The 18,801-nt window shown below is 40.2% G+C and overlaps 1 protein-coding gene across 1 annotated transcript in view; it reads left to right on the top strand.

Moving 5' to 3' along the window:
• DNAI4 (dynein axonemal intermediate chain 4) overlaps nt 1–18,801 on the top strand; it is an 86,683-nt gene that overhangs the window by 34,683 nt on the left and 33,199 nt on the right. Inside the window, exons 6-8 of the mRNA XM_075557237.1 lie at nt 260–399; nt 9,112–9,252; nt 16,905–17,099. Coding sequence (XP_075413352.1) covers nt 260–399; nt 9,112–9,252; nt 16,905–17,099 — 476 coding nt within the window. The remainder of the gene's footprint in view (nt 1–259; nt 400–9,111; nt 9,253–16,904; nt 17,100–18,801) is intronic.

Raw genomic sequence — 18,801 nt, 5'->3', positions numbered from 1 at the left:
TGTAGGATCGCCTGCATGCAGAGGGAAGGTGTTAGTATTAACTCGTTGTTTCTAGGGCATGAAAGTAGGGGGGCTTGTTGGGAGGTATACTATAAAAGAATTTTTTTTAATGTAGTTGTATGCAAAATACTTTTCTTATGATACTTTTGATGTTTCACTTTACTTTTCAGTTGCAAGAGAAAAGGTTGTATTGAGCAATGACGTAACGTGGCAATGATTAATTCTCTTAATGAATTGACTGTACTTTATTTTTTTACAGCCAGAGAAACATAAAGTATGAAACCCTTTGTAAAAATAGAGCTGGCAATGACTTATATGTTGAAAGGATGATGCAGACTATCAACGGGGCACCAAAGACGAAGGAAGTTCAATGTGACAAAATCTTAATGGAGGACAAAGGTAATCCATATTGAGTCTAATTAAATAAAACATGTGGGAGAAAAAGAAAAACATCAGTGTAGAATTGGATCCAATTCACGGAGACGCGTATTTTACAGAGTGAAACTGTTTCCTAGGGTTCTTTTGGCTGCAATCATGGGGGAAAGTCGGCCAGGGCTCTCTCCGTGGAGATGCTGAGTGACTTAAACTGCCAATCTTTAGGTTAATAGATGATTGCAAGCCGCTTATGCCACAGAGGCTCCGACTGTCTGCGTAATAAGCTGCCCTGTTTAAAATAGTTCTCTTTGAAGCAATTAGTAAATAAATGGAACTTCATAAACCAAAAATAAACATACGAGGAAATTTTGGCCAAATCACAGCAGCAGTTGGGTCCTGTGTTAGTCTGTGTAGACTAGAGAAACAAAATTCATAGACGCTCATATTTTATAAGAGAGAGTTTTATATAAAGGGTAGTTGTACATTAAGAAAGCATCCCAACCCAATCCAGTCCAAGCCCCTAAGTCTGACACTAGCCATATGTCCGGCACCGATCTACAAAGTCCTCCTCAAACTCACAAAACACATGCAATGACACTAAATGTAAGAGGAAAACCAAATCAGTGAGCATGTAAGTATCTCAGCACTGTCAGGGGTCTCCATACGGCTTCTGCAGTACCCAGACCTGCATCAGGGTAGTCCATGTGACTATTCCACAGGAATGCCTCACAGGAAGTGAGCCTTGCCAGCTGAGGCAAATAACTATCGAAGGCAGCCACATACTGGTCAGATCATCAGAGAACAAGACACCAGAGAACAAGAAAGGCGAGGCTCACTTTTATCTCTCCACCCTTCAATGAACCATGTATCTCTCCACCCTTCAGTTAATCCCACGTGTTTATCAGCCAGGTTGGCATAATAAACTTAACTATCACAATCCAACCCTTGCTAACTTGGCACCTGTACACAATTCTTTAGCCTAACAATTCCAGTTAAGTAGCACCTACACCTTAATCCTATAATACTATAAATATATTCCCTCACCTATGAAAGTTTGGAAACCAACCACTTCATGCCTTTATCCCCCAGATTTGGGTTTCCAATTTCTATACTGCCCACTTACATCAACCCTGTGCTCTGAGGAGATAATCATAGTTTTCAACGTGGAAAACCTTCATTTCAGTTGGAACCTTGTGAAGTCTGCATCCATAAGCAAAGTGAAATCAGGACAGGCCAGCCATAAAGTCAGCAACAATATACACCAGTTCACAAGCTCAAAAATCTCTTCATCTGGTTGCATTCTGGTCAACTCAATGTGGGTTGCCTCATGTAGCCACCCCAGGGTGCCCATTGGTCCCCTTGCCTTTAGACTGCGTGTTCTCAACCTTACTAATGCCGTGTCTCTTTAATACCTCATGTTGTGGTGACTCTGTGTGGTGACCCCATATGTGGGCGTATCTGCGTGTTGGCAGACCTGTCTGGACATGGATGGAGGAGCAGTTGGTTCTTAAGACCATCGGAAATATGGTCTTAGGCGACTCTGTGAAAGGGTGGTTCAACCCCCAAAGGGATTGATGACCCCTAGGCTGAGAACCGCTGCTTTAGACTATGGGTTCTCACAAATACTCAACAAGCCTAGCCCCCTCGTGCTAGGTCATGAACTTTAAACCAGTCAACCCGCTCTGGTCTTCTCTTTTTCCTGTAAACCAAATGCACAGGCATCAGTGGCCAGACTCAACTCATCTCCTTATTGCTTCATTTCTCCCACTTCCACTCAACAAGTGGATCCAGATGGTCACCTAGCAAGCATTACAGCCTGACCACAGGCTCCCTTTAATATTCAGTCCCACAGAGTTTTCTTCATGGGTCCAGATTGTTTCCAGTTACTGGCACAAACCACTGGTTCAAAATTCCAGAGTCCCTCTTTTCCTTCAATTTGTCAATCTTGCCCCCCAGCAAGTCTCTTGGAATGCAAATATCCAGAGTACTATAAAGCACTGGGTGGGGCTTATATTTTCAGAGCTTTCTTTGCAGGTGTGACCTAAACCCATCTAAAGATCAAGTTTTAATGGCTGAAAGCAAGTGGGCTTACAAGCTCTCTATTTTCATACTGCCCAATAAACATTTCTATAAATCACTGTATTGAAAATAAGCAGAAGAAAGCAGTATAAACGAAAATAGAATCAGATACTAAATTGAATTCTTAAAACAATCAAGTCCAATCCTTAAATAGCTTGTCTAAATCCTTATCTAAACTATTCTATTTACAAAAATATGGATTAGGTCTGTCTCTGAGAGCATTAAAACAGATCCAGGCTTTCTGTCAGGCATTTTGACCTTCTGTCAACCATTTTCCTTAAGGTATCTGAGAAATTCAAATGGCAATTTCTACCCTTGAGCTCAAAATATGTTAATCACGTTCATTTTTGCCATTTTAAACAGAAATAATGAAAGACTACAATGAAACAAAATAATCAAAACTTTGACTTCCCATATTCTCTCCAGAAAATACCCGAGTAAACAGGGTGGCTTTATCTGACCTCTGGCAAGCCAAAGAAGAAAAGCTACCATAAGGGAGAGGAGCTGCTTTATTTATTACTTAGACAAAAAAAAAGTATAGCAAGAAGATAAATGAATTATTTAATTAAAAAGTACAAAAGGGGCATCAGCTAGTTTTTTAAAGGAATTAAAATAGAAAAATCTCTAGCAAAAAAGTGTGACGATTTTAAAAATAATGAACTCTACATATATCTTTTCTTCCTTTTATAGGTTTATTGATATAAAATTCAAATACCATACGCATTTATAATTAAATTTCTTTTGAGAAGAGTTGTATGTATATCATCACAATCAGTTCTAGTGCAACTCGCTCCCCACCTGCAGTAATTATTTGCTCTCCAGTTCCCCTCATTTGCTCCCTAATTCCCTATAAACCATCAAATCAGTTGTCTATGCATCCACTCCTTCTGTGCTTCATGAAATGGGAAGCCTAACTAAAACAATAAATAAAATGAAACAAAGAAAACCATAACAATAAAACAGAGTTTAAAAATAAAAAAATCAAGAAAAGGAAAAAACCCAAGCAGTATTAAAATAAGCCAGAGAGTAATTTTTTTTGTCATGGAAAGAGTGAGAAATATTTAAGCTGAGAGTAGATTCAGGTTGGGTCAAGAGGGAGGCCAACTGACCAGGTATCAAGTTATACTGTAGTTCCATTCCCCACAATCAAGTTACACAATTGTCTTTGTCTGGTAGCAGAACTGTTCACATCTCCCAACCACAGCCAGAGGACATCTGCTAGAGGTGTAATGGGACTAGGGACTCTGCACATAAGATGTGGGGCTCCCACTGCCTCCGTAGCCTTCTACAAGTTGGGTACTCACAATTTAAGCTCTGATTCTTTTCTCTACATTATATTTGGATTTTGTTATTATCATCTTTGGATCACACAGGCTAGTATTCTTCCATGGGGACTTAGTTGATGCCTCATTTATATGGCTGCTTGCCTGAATACAAGGTTTAAGACCGAAGACATGTTCTTTCTGGTAGCTGGGCACCATCTGCTTTCTTCACCATACTTTGCTCTAGCACTTCAGTGATCTTTTCATGATGGCAAGTATAGAGCAGGGCTATGTTATAAGAAACAACTCTTCTTTTATTGGGGCTAGAATTAAGTGGGAGCCCAGAGTCCATTTACTTGTCCACAGGTTATCATTTTATGACAAAGGGGAAAAAAAGTATTGATCATTCCCCTGGGCTTTAAGGAAATCCCATGGATAGAATCACGAATTTATACAATGGCATAGAATTTTTTTATAAGTCATTTTATTGGGGACTCTTAAAGCTCTTATAACAACCCATATGTCAACTGTGTCAAGCACTTTTGTACATATGTTGCCATCATAATTTTCAAAACATTTTCTTTCTACTTGAGCCCTTGGTATTAGTTCCGCTTTTTTTCTCTCCCTTCCCTACACTCCCACCCTTGTGACTCCTTGATAAATTATAAATTACTATTATTTTCATATCTTATACTGTCTGCTGTCTCCCTTCACCTGCGTTTCTGTTGTTTTTCCACTGGGGGTGGGGCAGTTATACATGGGTCATTGTGATCATTTCCCCCCCTTTTGCCCCATCTTCCCCCTACCCTCATGGTATCACCATTCCCATTATTGTTCCTGAGGGGATTACCTGTCTTGGGTTGTGTGTGTCAAGAGCTCTCATCTGTACCAGTGTACATGCTCTGGTCTTGTAAAGTAGAACTGGGGTCGTGATGGACAGGCAAGGAAGCATTAAAGAACTAGAGGAATGTTGTATGTTTTGTCAGTGCTCTACTGCACCCTGGCTGGCTTGTTCCTTCCTTGTGACCCTTCTGTGACGGGGTGTCCAATTATCTATAGATGGGTTTTAGGTCTCTACTCTGGTTATAGAATTTAAGGTACTGTTGAAAAAAGAAGTTTATGTGACTATAGTCCAGCTGCAAACTGCAATCCATGAGTTGTTTATACAGATTGAATTCTTTAATGATTGAGCTCAGCTTACATTCAACATGGGGTTGGTGCCAGGGGAAATTTCCTATAACATTTCTTACAGGGCAGACCCTTGCCTATCAGATTACTAGCTGTCACAGTAATGCCAAGAGAGCATTGCGATCGTAAAGAGAGGGTGGTTCTGAGTTCCCTTTCATTGGATGCCTACTAAACCTAGATGACCGTCATGTGCTTCCTCTTCCATGTCAGCCCTAAGTCCAAGGGATACAGGCAATTTTGAGGTAGGGCTCAGTTCCTTCAGTCAGGCTTCCACATGGAGTCCTAGTGTGGCTCTTGGGGGCTGCCATGTTCCCCTAAGTCTTTTGGTCTCTTGGCTAATGCTTCCATGAGCTTTGATTATGGATGCAAGAAAGACAAAATCCTTGACAACTTCAACCCTTTCTCCATTTATATCATGATGTTACATATTGGTCCAGTTGTGAGGATTTTGGTCTTCCTTACATTGAGTTGTAATCCTTTACAGAGAACTACAATTTTTTATCTTCATCAGCAAGTGTTTCAATTCCTCCTTACTGTCAGCAAGCAAGATTGTGCCTTCTGCATATAGCAGGTTGTTAATAAGCCTTCCTCCAATCCTGATGCCAACTTCAATAATCGAGGTTCTCCCATGGTTTGTTCAGCACACAGATTGAACAAGTCCGGTGAGAGGACACGACCCTGACGTGCACCTCTCCTGATTTTACACCATGCAGTGCTCCCTTTGCTCTGTTCACACAAGTGCCATTGGATCCATGTACAAGTTCTGAATGAGAATAATGGACTGATCTGGAATTCCCATTCTACTCAAGGTCATCCGCAGTTTATTATGGTCCACGCAGTTGAGTGTTAATGAAACACAAACAAACATCTATCTGGTATTCTCTGCTTAGAGCCAAGATCCATCTGACATCAGCAATGATATCCTTTGTTCCATGTCCTCTTCAGAATCTGGCCTGAACTTCTGGCTCTCCTGCCAATGTATTGCTGAAACCGCTGTTGGATGATCCTAAGTAAAATTTTGCTTGTGTGTAAAATAATGCTACCTCTATATAGTTTTTAACATTCTGTTGGGTCGCATTTCTTGTTATGGTCACAAATATGGATCTCTTCCAGGCAGTGGGTCAAGTAACAGGCTTCCAAATTTCCTGGGATAAATGCTTCCAGTGCTTCTTCAGCTTGCTGAAATATTTTACTGGGTTTCTACCAATCCCCGGTGCCTTGTTTCAGTCTAATTCATTTGGTTTAGTTTGAACTTCTTCCTTTAGCAACTTTGGTCCTTGCTCATATGCTTCCTCCTGCAATGATAGACTGCCAACTAATTCTCTTTGGTATAGTGATGCTGTCTTTTTTCTTTCTTCTCTTGATGCTTCCTGTATTAGTCAACATTTTGCCTATAGAATCTAGGAAAACGTACTAGGTGTTTTTCTGTGCATGATTTTGTTAAATGCTACAAAGGTAAGTTCATTAAAATGGAAATATTTTACCCATTAAATTGCCTTTAGATGCCAGAACCCTTTAACAATCTCATTTTACATCAGGAAAAAACATCTCTAGCAATGAGCTACCTGCATTTATTGGAACCAGATTCTTTTCGATTTTCAGGGAAAAGACTTTTTTATGAAATCACTTTTCTTTAACTGAAAGCTTAGTAAATATAGCACGGGATATATTGTTACATATTCAATGATAAAATAATTTCTACATAAGCATCATATATTAGCAAGGAAAAATGATGGGAATTAAAAAGTATATTTGAAGATAAATAGCATTGCCAATATTAATTTGGAGACCATTGTTACATTTGCTCATTTGAGTAAGGTTAGCTAACCTAAGGAACAAAATTTCCCTAGCCACACATGCACATATGGCTTGAGTTAGAAAAGAGAAAGCGAAACCTATACTACTCCACAAATTTCTAGACTACACCCTGCCGTTTCCCCAACAAATTCAATCTATTTCCATCTTAGGTAAGAATCAGAAATTTCATTTGATAAAAATGGAATCAGATAATTACAAATAGAAAAGATCTATTGAATAGTGTATGTTACATGGGAATCATAAGTAAAAAATTTTTTTCTTTTAAACATTTTATTAGGGGCTCATACAACTCTTATCACAATCCATACATATATATACATCAATAATATAAAGCATATCTGTACATTCTTTGCCCTAATCATTTTCTTTTTTTTCTTTTCTTTTTTTACATTTTATTAGGGGTTCATAAAACTCTTATCACAATGCATACATATACATACATCAATTGTATAAAGTACATCTGTACATTCTTTGCCCTAATCATTTTCTTTTTTTTCTTTTTTTACATTTTATTAGGGGCTCATACAACTCTTATCACAATACACACATACACATACATCAATTGTATAAAGCACATCCTCACATTCTTTGCCCTAATCACTCTCAAAGCATTTGCTCTCCACTTAAGCCCTCCGCATCAGGTCATAAGTAAAAATTTATACCAGTTGCTGTCAAGTCAGTTCTAACTTATGGCGATCCCTTAAGTTTCAGAGTAGAAGCTCACCGTAGGGTGTGCAATGGTGGTGATCTTTCAGGCACCCAAGGCTTTCTTACCAGGGCCTACTTTTCAGTTATTAGTATAGCACTTAACTGTTCTACTACTCAGAGACTCAAAAACAAAATAAAATACATAAAAACCTTGTTGTTCAGGTTCATATCATCAAGGCACCCTATAATGAGAGACCACTGAGATTATTCTACACTTGCATTGAAAAAAAGGGGAGGAAATTGACAAAAAGATAGGCGCAATTTGGAAGTATCCCTGAGATACAAAGGTGTTTGTGGATGCTGACAATGTGTTGCCTAAGGATCTCTTAGGGTGTCCTCATGATTTACTTTGCTAGCTCCATTATTTCCTTCCCATTATTGTTGTAAGGCGATCATATGTTTTGACTAAAGAATCCATGGATGGTGCAATGATTCATATGTTTGGTTGCTAACCAGAATGCTGGAGTTCCAGACTGCCTAAAGGTGTCTTGGAAGAAAGACCTGGCTATCTGCTTCTGACCAAAAAAGAAAATTAGCTGTTGTAAACCCTATGCAGCTCTTGATGCAATTAGTTAATGTTTTAGATATTTTACCCTTCTCATTGTGTACGTAACCATTAGACTGCTAACCACAAGGTCATTGGTTCAAATCTGCTAACTGCTTCATGGGAGAATGATGGTAAAGTAAAAAAGTACCACAACTATGGTTCCAGTTCATACAGCAATGGGTTTGTTCCAAACAAAATGGGGTTGAACATGCTTCTGTGATCAGTGGGTGGTTGAAGAACAGTTTTTTTCAGGAATATTGACAGTATCAAATAGTGAGTGAATACTCACTATTATCAAGTTGATTCCAGCTCTCAGTGACCTAGCCTTGTCTTGCTCCCACGGAGTACCTGGTGGCTTCAAATAGCTGACCTTATGGTTTGCAGCTCATTGTGTAACCTACTGTACACCACTAGGGATTTTTTACTTCATTAGGGTGTCTTTTAAAAAAATAGTTCAATCCAAACAATGGCTTCTGAGGGGCTCTGTTAGACCAGCTACATCCAAGACAGAGATATAGCTCAGAAGATTATGTATGGCGACTGTTTTAGAGATCCCATGGCGTTAATATAGATAGGGTTTGCTCAAAGGACACAGAATGATTGCAAGGGTTCATTATGAAGGAGTTTTAAGAAAATTGACAATTGCACTGATGAGGAAAAGGCCAGGAAACTTGTGTCAAGGAATTGTTTTCCATCATGACAGTCTACCTGCTCGTGTTTTAAGAGTAGCAAGGTCTGCCCTGTGAAAGTATCATTGGGAAACCGTATTCCTTCAACCAGGCAGCCCTGATCTTGCCCTGATTCTTAGTCTTTTGTGTGTGTGTGTGCCTGTGTATAAAAAACCATCTAACAGGAGCAAGACTGAGTGCCCTCCAGATGTTCGCACTGCCGCTTAGATCCCATGTGAGCTGCGGAGTGTGCCATTACCCAGGAAGCGCTAGAGAAATGGAGACGCTGCGGCAGGAGTCCGAGGGCCTAGATGGAGGGTATGGGAAGGAAAGATGACTTTATGTTTGGATACTTTCATGTAAGAAAGGATTCTAGGCTTTTGTAGCAATGCTTGTTTTACTTTATAGAAGTTAAAAAATCCAAATTTGGCTCGCAGTCACTTTTACTCTCCATCTGTTGATTTAGGTATAATGTCCACTACATGGGATTTGTATGATTCCTACAACGCGCTGGAGCTTGCCTCTTCCTCAGTGATGGGATCGTGTCAAGGAAAAACACCATGTAAAGAATGGGAACAAAAAGTGCCAGGGGCTAGTACGGAAAAAAGTAAGATTTCATTTGTATCCATTTTGTTTTTATTTTTTATTTTTTTTGTGAGTGAGAGTGAGTCAGTGAGTGAGTGAGAGAGAGAGTGAGAGAGTGAGTGAGTGAGTGGGAGTGAGTGAGAGAGTGAGAGTGAGTGAGTGAGTGAATGAATGAGAGTGAGAGAGTGAGTCAGTGAGTGAGAGAGTGAGTCAGTGAGTGAGAGAGTGAGTCAGTGAGTGAGTGAGTGAGTGAGTGTGAAAGAGTGAGAGAGTGAGTGAGTGAGAGTGAGTGAGTCAGTGAGTCAGTGAATGAGTGAGAGTGAGAGTGAGTGAGTGAGTGAGTGAGTCAGTGAGTGAGAGAGAGAGAGTGAGTGAGTGAGTGAGTCAGTGAGTGAATGAGTGAGAGAGTGAGAGTGAGTGAGTGAGAGAGTGAGAGCAAGTGAGTGAGTGAGTGTAAGTGAGTGAGAGTGAGTGAGTGAGTCAGTGAGCAAGAGAGTGAGTCAGTGAGTGAGTCAGTGAGTGAGAGAGTGAGAGTGAGTGAGAGTGTCCATTTTGTTTTTAAATGAATCTTTTTACATGATTTTTTTAATTAAATACTTTAATTGGGGCTCTTACATCTCTTATCACAATCCATACATTTCTCCATTATGTTAGGCACATTTGTACATATGTTTCCATCATCATTTTCAAAGCAGTTTCTTTCTATTTGAGCCCTTGGTATCAGCTCCTCCTTTTCCCCCCTCTCTCCCTCACCCTTCCTCCCTCATGAACCCATGATAAGTTATAGATGATTACTTTCACATCTTACATTGTCCCCAGTCACCCTTTACCCACTCTTCTGTTGTTCACCCCCGTGGGAGGGGGTTATATGTTGACCCTTCACATGACGTTTTTATCAATTATTTTTTTCAAGCAGTCACAATAGTTTCTTTGAGGTGGAAAATCAATACATCTTTTACTCAGAAACAGTACTGTTGCTTTCACATTGTCTGAGATTCTAAACTGATAAATTAATTTTTTCTCAAATACCTGTCCAGGGTTTCAAAGATTCTGCCTTTTTCTATGGCTTCTTTTCTTGCCCCCAAGTTCTCTTTAATGTATACGTGTGGGTTTTTATCATTTTCAGGTAACCCAAAAGAAAGGAACGCACAGTATTTCTGAGAGCACTTCCAATGTGATCCTGTGCATTACATTCCAGTGGTGCTTAATTGGGGGTGCTCCAGGGAACATTTGCTGATGGTTGAAGTCAGTTTGGGTTGTCATGTCCATGCAAGCATTTTATGCACAGGGATCCCATTAAATCGTTTGTAATATACAGATAACACATAATTATGCACCCAAACTGACAGTAGTGCCATGGTTGAGAGGCTGTGCATTACACCTTTAGACTTTAGTAGTCTAAGTTTTAAGATTAGACACTATGTTAGCTTGGGTTCTCTAGAGAAGCAAAACCAACAATGCTTGTGTATGTGTGTAGATTTATACCAAGAAATGGCTTACAGTTGTAGACGTAGGCATATTCAGTATGGTCCAAGCCTGCTAGTAAGATGCAAGCCAAAGGTTTCTCTGACTTGTGTAAGTGTGGACCCTGGCAAGTAGGAAGCAAGATGATGAAGCAGGAGAGTCACAGGCTGGTGGATACAGAGGTAAATGAATCTGAGGTTGGTCCAATGAATCCAAGGTCAGCAGTCCCTCTGGTGGACAAACACCATAGCTACAAATAACACAGAACTATCACTTTCCAGCTAGATGTGGTGCTTAGTTATTTAGTTCTGCTGTAACAGAAACACTACAAGTGGATGCTTCTAGTACGCCAAAATGTATTCTTTCTCAGTTCAGGAGACTAAAAGTCCAAATTCACAGTGCCGACTCCAAAAGGAAGGCTTTCTCTTTGTGGTTGGCTCACAGTTTAGGAGGAAAATTCATGTCTTCTTTCAGCACCTATAGACCCAGAATTCCTTTGAGATCTCCATGTGTCTTGGCATCAAATTTCCACCGGGATCTGGGAGGTACCCAATGCAGGAGCCTGAGCACAAAGGATGTGTCCCACTCCTGGCTCTCCTCTCACTGATACTAGGTTCCTTTCTCTCTGCTATGTTTTCGCTCCCTGAAGCTCTTGTAATATAAAAGGCGTTGCAAGCCACAGTCAGGGGAATTCTCCTTACACTGCATAAGATTAAAGGTATTACGTCCCATCCTTAATCCTCTTAATACTGGTTGATTTATTGCATCAGATCATATCAAGGGGAATCATTATGTCACTGTCAAACTAGAGATCATGGACCACCCAAGTTGACACATATGTTTGGGGGACACTTCAATCCATGACACTTGCTAATACATAAAAGAATTTTTATTCGTATCCCACTCCTGACACAAAAAACCCCAAAAGAGAATTTTTATTAATAAGTCCAGCTATAAGAATGTTCTAAATTTCCCTTCTAAATTCTTTGTGCGCACATTATTTTACTCTCTGAAATCCTTTTCTTATCAATTGGTATTATACACTTAAAGCCTACTTCTCACTGCAGAATAGCTCTAACTAGGCAAGCTGGCTATTTATTTATTTATTTATTTAAATACTTTTATTGGCACAGAATCCACATATTATACCATTCAGTTATTCAGTCATATCGAGAAGAGTTGTGTGGTTGATTATTTTTGCAAGTTAAACTAAAGTGAATCCACTTACTAATAACTACATGAATAATTTATTTTGTAAGGATCATCACAAAGTTGGCTCTTATGGGACAGACATTAAAGATATCTCAAATGATCAGCTCTTCCACACTGCTGCCCCATACGAGCATCGCTTACATCAGTTAATCCCACTCCCACTCCCCAGTGCTCTCCCTCTTATCTTTGGGTTCGGGGACTCACTCCAATGTCTTTCTGAATTCACAAGACATACTCACAGTTAAGTGTTTCATTGGGGAAGTAGCACACACAACTCGGACTCAGGAACATCTTGTCACCTTGGCTGCCAGCCCATGCCTTGCTGCCACTAGGCCTTTCTGGTGGCCTTCTTGGGCAAGTGTTATAACTCTTATCTCTCTGGACCAGCAATCTCCACTATAGCATCTCACACTGGTCTCCTGATTCTTGTTTTGTGCAGTTAGCTACGGCTGCATTGCTCTTACTCTCTTACATGTTACAGCTCTTGCTGTCTCTCTGGGTGCCCCTTTAAGGATAGCAGGATAACAACACGGACTAATCCCTTTATTAGGTGTTCATACACCTTACTTGCATTTGCAGCAAGCTGTCCAATCCCCTTGGTGCACTACAAGTACTTTGTTTGCTAAGTTCCTCTCAATTATTAAGGGGTCCTTGTGTCATAATTGATTAAGCACTGAGCTGCTAACTGCAAAGTCAGTGGTTAAATCCCACAGCTACTGTACTGGCAAAAAATAAGGCTGTCTGCTTCCACAAAGATGTACAGTCTCAGAAACCCTATGGAGCTGTTCTATTCTGCCTGCAGAGTCACTATGAGTCAGAACCAGCTCAATGGCAGAGGATCTATTTATTTATATATTTGCTTTACCCAATCGTTGTGTGGGAACATGGCACTAAGTTTGACATAAGCATACCTGTAACATTTAAAAGCCTAGTAACAGGAAATATTGTAAGAACTGAGTTAAAATATGTGTAGAATAATAATTTTCAGAAAATATTTACTTTATTTATAAGGAACTTTCCTTCCAGAACCGAACTCACTGCCATTCAGGCAATTCTAACTCATAATGACTCTATAAGATAGATTTCTGAGACTATAAATCTTTACAGGAGTGGAACACCTTCTCTTTCCCCTGAAGAGCTGCTGGTCATTTCAAACTGCTTTGTGGTTAGTTTCCTTAGGTAAAACCCACCACACCACCTGGAGAACATAAATTTAGAGGTACTTTAACTTGGTCTATCCTTGTTTTCAAGTTTTGTATTTTAAAATATAGAAATGTAAATCTTCCATGTTCTTTTGTTTGCTTGCTTGTTTTTCAGTCACATTTATAGTTTTGTACACTGTTGCCATGTTTTCCTGAAAGTTGTTTATAATATATAAGTAGACTAGTTATTTCCCCGAAAGCAGTGAATATTGTTGTTGTTAGGTGTCCTAGAGTTGGTTCTGCCAGTCCTGCACCCTCCTCATAATTGTTATGGTGGAGTCCATTGTTGCAGCCACTTGTCCATCCATCTCATGGACGGCGTTCCTGTTTTCCACGGACTCTCTACTTCATGAAAAGTCCTTTCCCAGGGACCTTTTCCAGTGTCATCCTTCTTTCTTCTAGGAAGAGCTGTGTGTTCTAGCAATCCATAGCACTTTCGACATTCTTTCCCAGCATCATAATTCAGATGTATCCATTTTTTGGGTTTTCTGTACTTTTTGTCCAACTTCTGCATGCAGATGAGATTGAAAGTACCACTGGTTTTTGTCAGGCGCGCCTTAGTCCGCATAGTGGTAGCTTTGCTCCTGAACATATTAAAGAGGCTGGTGGAGCGGATTTGCCCAAGGAAATACATACATTGTTTGATTTCTTGTCTACTACTTTCATGAGCACTGATTGTGGATCCAAGTTAAATTAAATACCTGACAACCTCAATGTTGTTTCTGTTCATCATGATGTTGTCTATTGGTCCAATTGGAACAATTTTGGTTTTCGTTCTATTGTGCTGTAATCCATTCTGATTATTTTCTCAGCATTCAGATTGAAAAAGTGTGGTGAAAGGATACAGGCCTGACACACATCTTTCCTGATTTTGAACCCCGTAATATTCCCTTGTTCTGGTGCATGACTGCCTCTTGGTCCATGTGGGTGCCCCACACAAGTATTGAAGGGTTCCAGAGTCCCATGCTTCTCAGTGTTTCACACAGTTTGTGATGATCCACACAGTTGAACGCCTGTGCATAAATCAGCGAAGCACAGGTAAATGCTGGTATTCTCTGCTTTCAGCCAAGATCCATCTGATGTCACCAGAAGATCTTTACAGTGAAGAAGACTTGGTTTTGTGAAATTTTATTATGCAATCTTCATCATTGTTTCTATTGCCAGGGCCATATCTTTTCCTATTTTCTGATTTCCTATTTGTCTGGCTATTGCATTCCAATTTACCAGTAATTATTAATATTTCTTGATTGCATGCTTGATCAATTTCAGACTGAAGAAGTTGGTAGAATTCTTTAATTTCTTTAGAGTGTAGGATGCAAAAATTATCATTACTGAAGAAGTATTTTTCAGGTATGTATTGCTGAACATCCACGATATTTCTGTGAAACAGGATGTTGTATGCTTTGAATGCTGTGTGAATACAATATTAAAATTATCTGGGACTCTGATATCGGTGGTCCTTGGTCACCACTGCTGAAGCTAAGCATTGACAGTGATGGCAGCTGAGAGGGAGGCAGGAGCAGAGTGAGAGGAAGCACGTAAGGAGACAACAGAGCCTGACCAACCCCCCTTCTGTTCCTTCCACCCGAGCAGTGGGCGCAGTTAAGGGCCCTCACTGCCCCCCGACTGCTGCCCACCTGTGCACTAGATAAAGCCCACGAACATTGGCTCAGAACCTGGCTCACTGGTCTACACCCTACTAGGCTTTCATTCATAGCTTGACGGCTGGAGAGATAGGTATACCCCTTTATTTCTCTACATGTGGCCTCCAGTGAGACTGGAAGGAAGTGATGATGAAAGGCATGACTTCCCACCAGTCCAACTCTGACCACTTCATTGTTAGAAGGGCGGCCCAAGAATGGAATTGCGGCCCCTCAGTGATCTGCACCACAAGGAGAAGACTGCTATATAAAAGTTCTGGCTCCTTACCCAGCCTTCTTTGACCCCACTTCCAAGTGGAGGCTGGCCTGGTTGGGATGCTTTGTTTTGGACTGAAAAGAGTTGAAGTATATGCTCTCAATTTAGCCTTTATTGGAGTGGGAGAACCACACGTGTCCCCCCCCCCCACCCCGGTAGTATTGTGTTAGAGTGTTTATTGTCTAACATGTTGGGCCTGTCTTTCTAGGCTTCCTCTTTCCTGGGTCTTTGGCAACAGGGAACAGGCTTCTGTTGAGATTTTTTTTCTTGGTCGTTTTCATTGGCATTTCCAGGCTGCTAGCTTCTTCAGGTCCATTTTTTCGATAAACGATGCCAAAAGGCAACTCAGAGAGCATATTAGTGAATCATTTCCTTTGGTCCTGAGGTCCTTAACTGCTCTGCTTCTTCTCTTCATTTTAAAGAATCTTCTTATGTATGATTTTGTATTAGTCTGGGTATATTAGAGAAAGAAATCAGCAGAAACTCATATGCAGAAGAAAGAGTTTTATAGAGAGGGTAAGTACACAACAAGAAAACATCCCAACCCAGTGCTGCTCAAGCCTACAAGTCCAACATTAACCCCTTTGTCCGACACCAATCCGCAAAGTCCTCCTCCATCTCATAAAACACATGCAATGACACCGACTGCAGGAGGAAAGCCAAATCAATGAGTATGTAAGCATCTCAGCACTGGCAGGGGTCTCCATATGGCTGCTCCAGCACCCAGGGCTGCATTGGGGTAGGTCCATGTGGATTCTCCTCAGGGACGTCTTGCAGGAAATGAAGCCTTGCCAGCTGAAGCAGAGAACTGGCTAAGGCAGCTGCACCCTGGTCCGACCATCAGAAAGCAAGAGACCCGAGAACTCAAAAGGTCAGGCTCTCTGAGCCATTTATCTCTCCGCCCTTCAGTTAACCCCACGCGTGTTTATTGGCCAGGTTGGCACAATACATTTTAACTAACTCAGTTTTACTTAGATAACACCCAGGGTTTTAGTTATATTAGCTGTAGGAATATGCAAGTGTATCTACTCCATCTTCACAGACATAAAACTCTCTTGATTCTGTTTTGAAAAGGAGTTTGCTAAGACATGTGAAAGAATAAACACACACTCCCTTCCGCCAAAAATGCCATACCCCTTTAAACCTTACATGGCAGAGGGGACTTTGCCAGTGTGATTCCATTAAGCATCTTTAGGTGGGAGATCATCACAGATACCGGAGTGTACCCATTTAACCCTGCATGTGCTTAAAAGGGAAGACTCTTTCCCAGCTGTGATAGGAGAAGATGTGATTGCAGAAAGAGGGTGAGGGAGCTGTAGAGCTGCTGGCATCCAAGATGGAGGAAAAAGACAGATGGCCTCTAGAAGCTAAAAACATCAGGGAAAGAAATTCTCGTCTAAAGCCTTCAGAATGGAATGTGACCTTATTGACATCTTCATTTTAGCTCAGGAACACCGATGTCAGACTTCAACCCACAGGACCATAAGATAACTACTTTGTGTTATTTTTAGCCAGTTAATTTGTGGTAATTCGTTACAGAAAAATTAATGGTGTTCCCATGAAGAAATCATCAAATTCATACTTTTATCTACAGACAAATAATAATCTTATTTCCATTTGAATAAAGATTGTAGATGTACACATTACCTCAGGAGGCTGATGATCATTGTTTTTTTTCTGCAAAAATGTAAATGATGGAGCAATCTGTGTCTTGAATATGCTTGGCACAGAAAAGAAATATTCAATAAATGTCTGTTGTTGAAAACTGAAGTAAACTAAACAAATGGGAAAATGCCATTTATTAAGTCTTTAGAATGCCTGCACCATGTAATTGTATTTGGGAAACATTATCACTGTGCATCATCGTTGTATTTTACAGACAGTGAAGCGAGTTCCCTGATGGATATTGAAAATGTAATTCTTGCTAAAGTCCATGACGATGAAGAAGACCACTCAGATGCAATATTGAAATCTGATAAGTTTCTTCAGGACTTATTTTTTATGGAACGTGTTTTAATGGAAAATATATTTCAGCCCAAACTGGCGGCTTATCGGCAGCTTCCTGTTTATAAAGGTATTAAAAAATTACATGTAGACAAGTTTGAATGATTTCAAAACGTAAATGAGGTTATTACATATTTCTAAATGCAATCTGCAGATGGCACTATCTCTTATCAGCAGATAGATTTACATACTTTTAGTACTAAATATGTGAGTTGTCATAAGCTGACACAGGATAATGTGGTTTCAAAACTTTGTAAGCATCTATGGTTTTTACTTGTCCCTGTATTGCATTAGTTGCTTATTTTTATCTCTCATATTCACTCTCACTTATCTGCCAGTTTGTCATACTGCGGTGGCTTGTGTGTTGCTGTGCTGCTGAAAGTAATGTCACTGGTATTTCAAATACCAGTATTTCAAAGTGAACAGCTTTCAGCAGAGCTTCCAGACTATTGAAACCCCCATGGCCAGCATGGACACGTTGTCAGTTACTAGAAACCTAGTGACCAGAAGCAGAACGTGGCCAGAGGCCGGGCCAGAAGATGCCTCAGGTCAGAAGGCACTCGAAATAAGACTGAGGACGAGCTGCCTTCTCAGAGTAGGATTGACCATAATGACTCAGATGGAGTCAAGTCTGCAGATACAGAGCCCTTGAGACCTTCATTTGCTGATGGGGTACAAGTCAAAATGAGAAAAAACAGCTGAAACATTGATTGATAAGTGAACTTGCAATGTATGAAGTATGAATTAGAAATTGGAAGTTATTAAATATGAAAAGGAACCCATAAATATTGGTATATTCTAGACTTTAGTGAGCTGAAATGGGCAAGTATTGTTCATTTTGAATCAGAGAGTCGTATGGTTTCCTATGAAAGGAATGGCATAATCCAGAGGAATGGGGTTGCTTTCATCCTCAGAAAGAACATTTCAAAATATATGTTGAAGTACAATGTTGTCTGTGATAGTATAATGTCTGTCTGCATTCAAATAAATTCAGTAAATACAACTATTGTTCAAATGCACACACTTACAAATGCACACATCAACAAATGCGCACACTAACAAATGCACACGTCAACAAATGCCAGTGATGCTATAATTGAAGTAGTCTTTTAATGTGTTAGTCTGGATAGACTAGAAAAACAAATCCATGGACACACATATGTGTGTAAGAAAGATATTTATTTACAAGAGCAATTGAACATTGAGAAAACATCCCAGCCCAGTCCAGATCAAGTCCATAAATCTGATATTAGCCCATATGCCAGATACCAATCTATAAAGTCCTCTTCAGACTCACGAAACACATGCAATGAAGCCAAATGCAGGACCATCACAAGCCAGTGGGTAGAAAGTCTTTGGGTCCAATAGCGTTGTAAGCATTTCAGTGTTGGCAGGGGTCTCTCTGTGGCTTCTCTGGTTTCTGAGTCTGGTTACGTCTATGTGACTTGTCTTCTGCAATATCTCCCTGGAAGTGGCAGAGAGCGAAGTGTCTCTCGCCTCCAAGGAGGAAGTCCCAGATTTCCCAGAATTCTCAGGAGAAGGCCATGCTCACAAAAGTCTTATTGGCTATCTTCAGATTGACAGCCTAGACTCCACCCCTATACTCTTAATCCTTAAATTGACACCACATTAGGTGACTACCACATAATGTTTCAGTCTGAAATTGATTCATTGATCATTCAGTTAAGATGCATTGATCATTACTGAAGATTTGAATATAAAAGTTGGAAATGAATATGGTGGTGATAGAAATGAAGCTGAAGATAGCATTA

Source organism: Tenrec ecaudatus, chromosome 1 (assembly GCF_050624435.1).
Source record: "Tenrec ecaudatus isolate mTenEca1 chromosome 1, mTenEca1.hap1, whole genome shotgun sequence".
NCBI classification, from domain to species: domain Eukaryota; kingdom Metazoa; phylum Chordata; class Mammalia; order Afrosoricida; family Tenrecidae; genus Tenrec; species Tenrec ecaudatus.
Note: the sequence above shows the minus strand (reverse complement) of the source record. Positions and strands in the feature narration are given on the sequence as shown.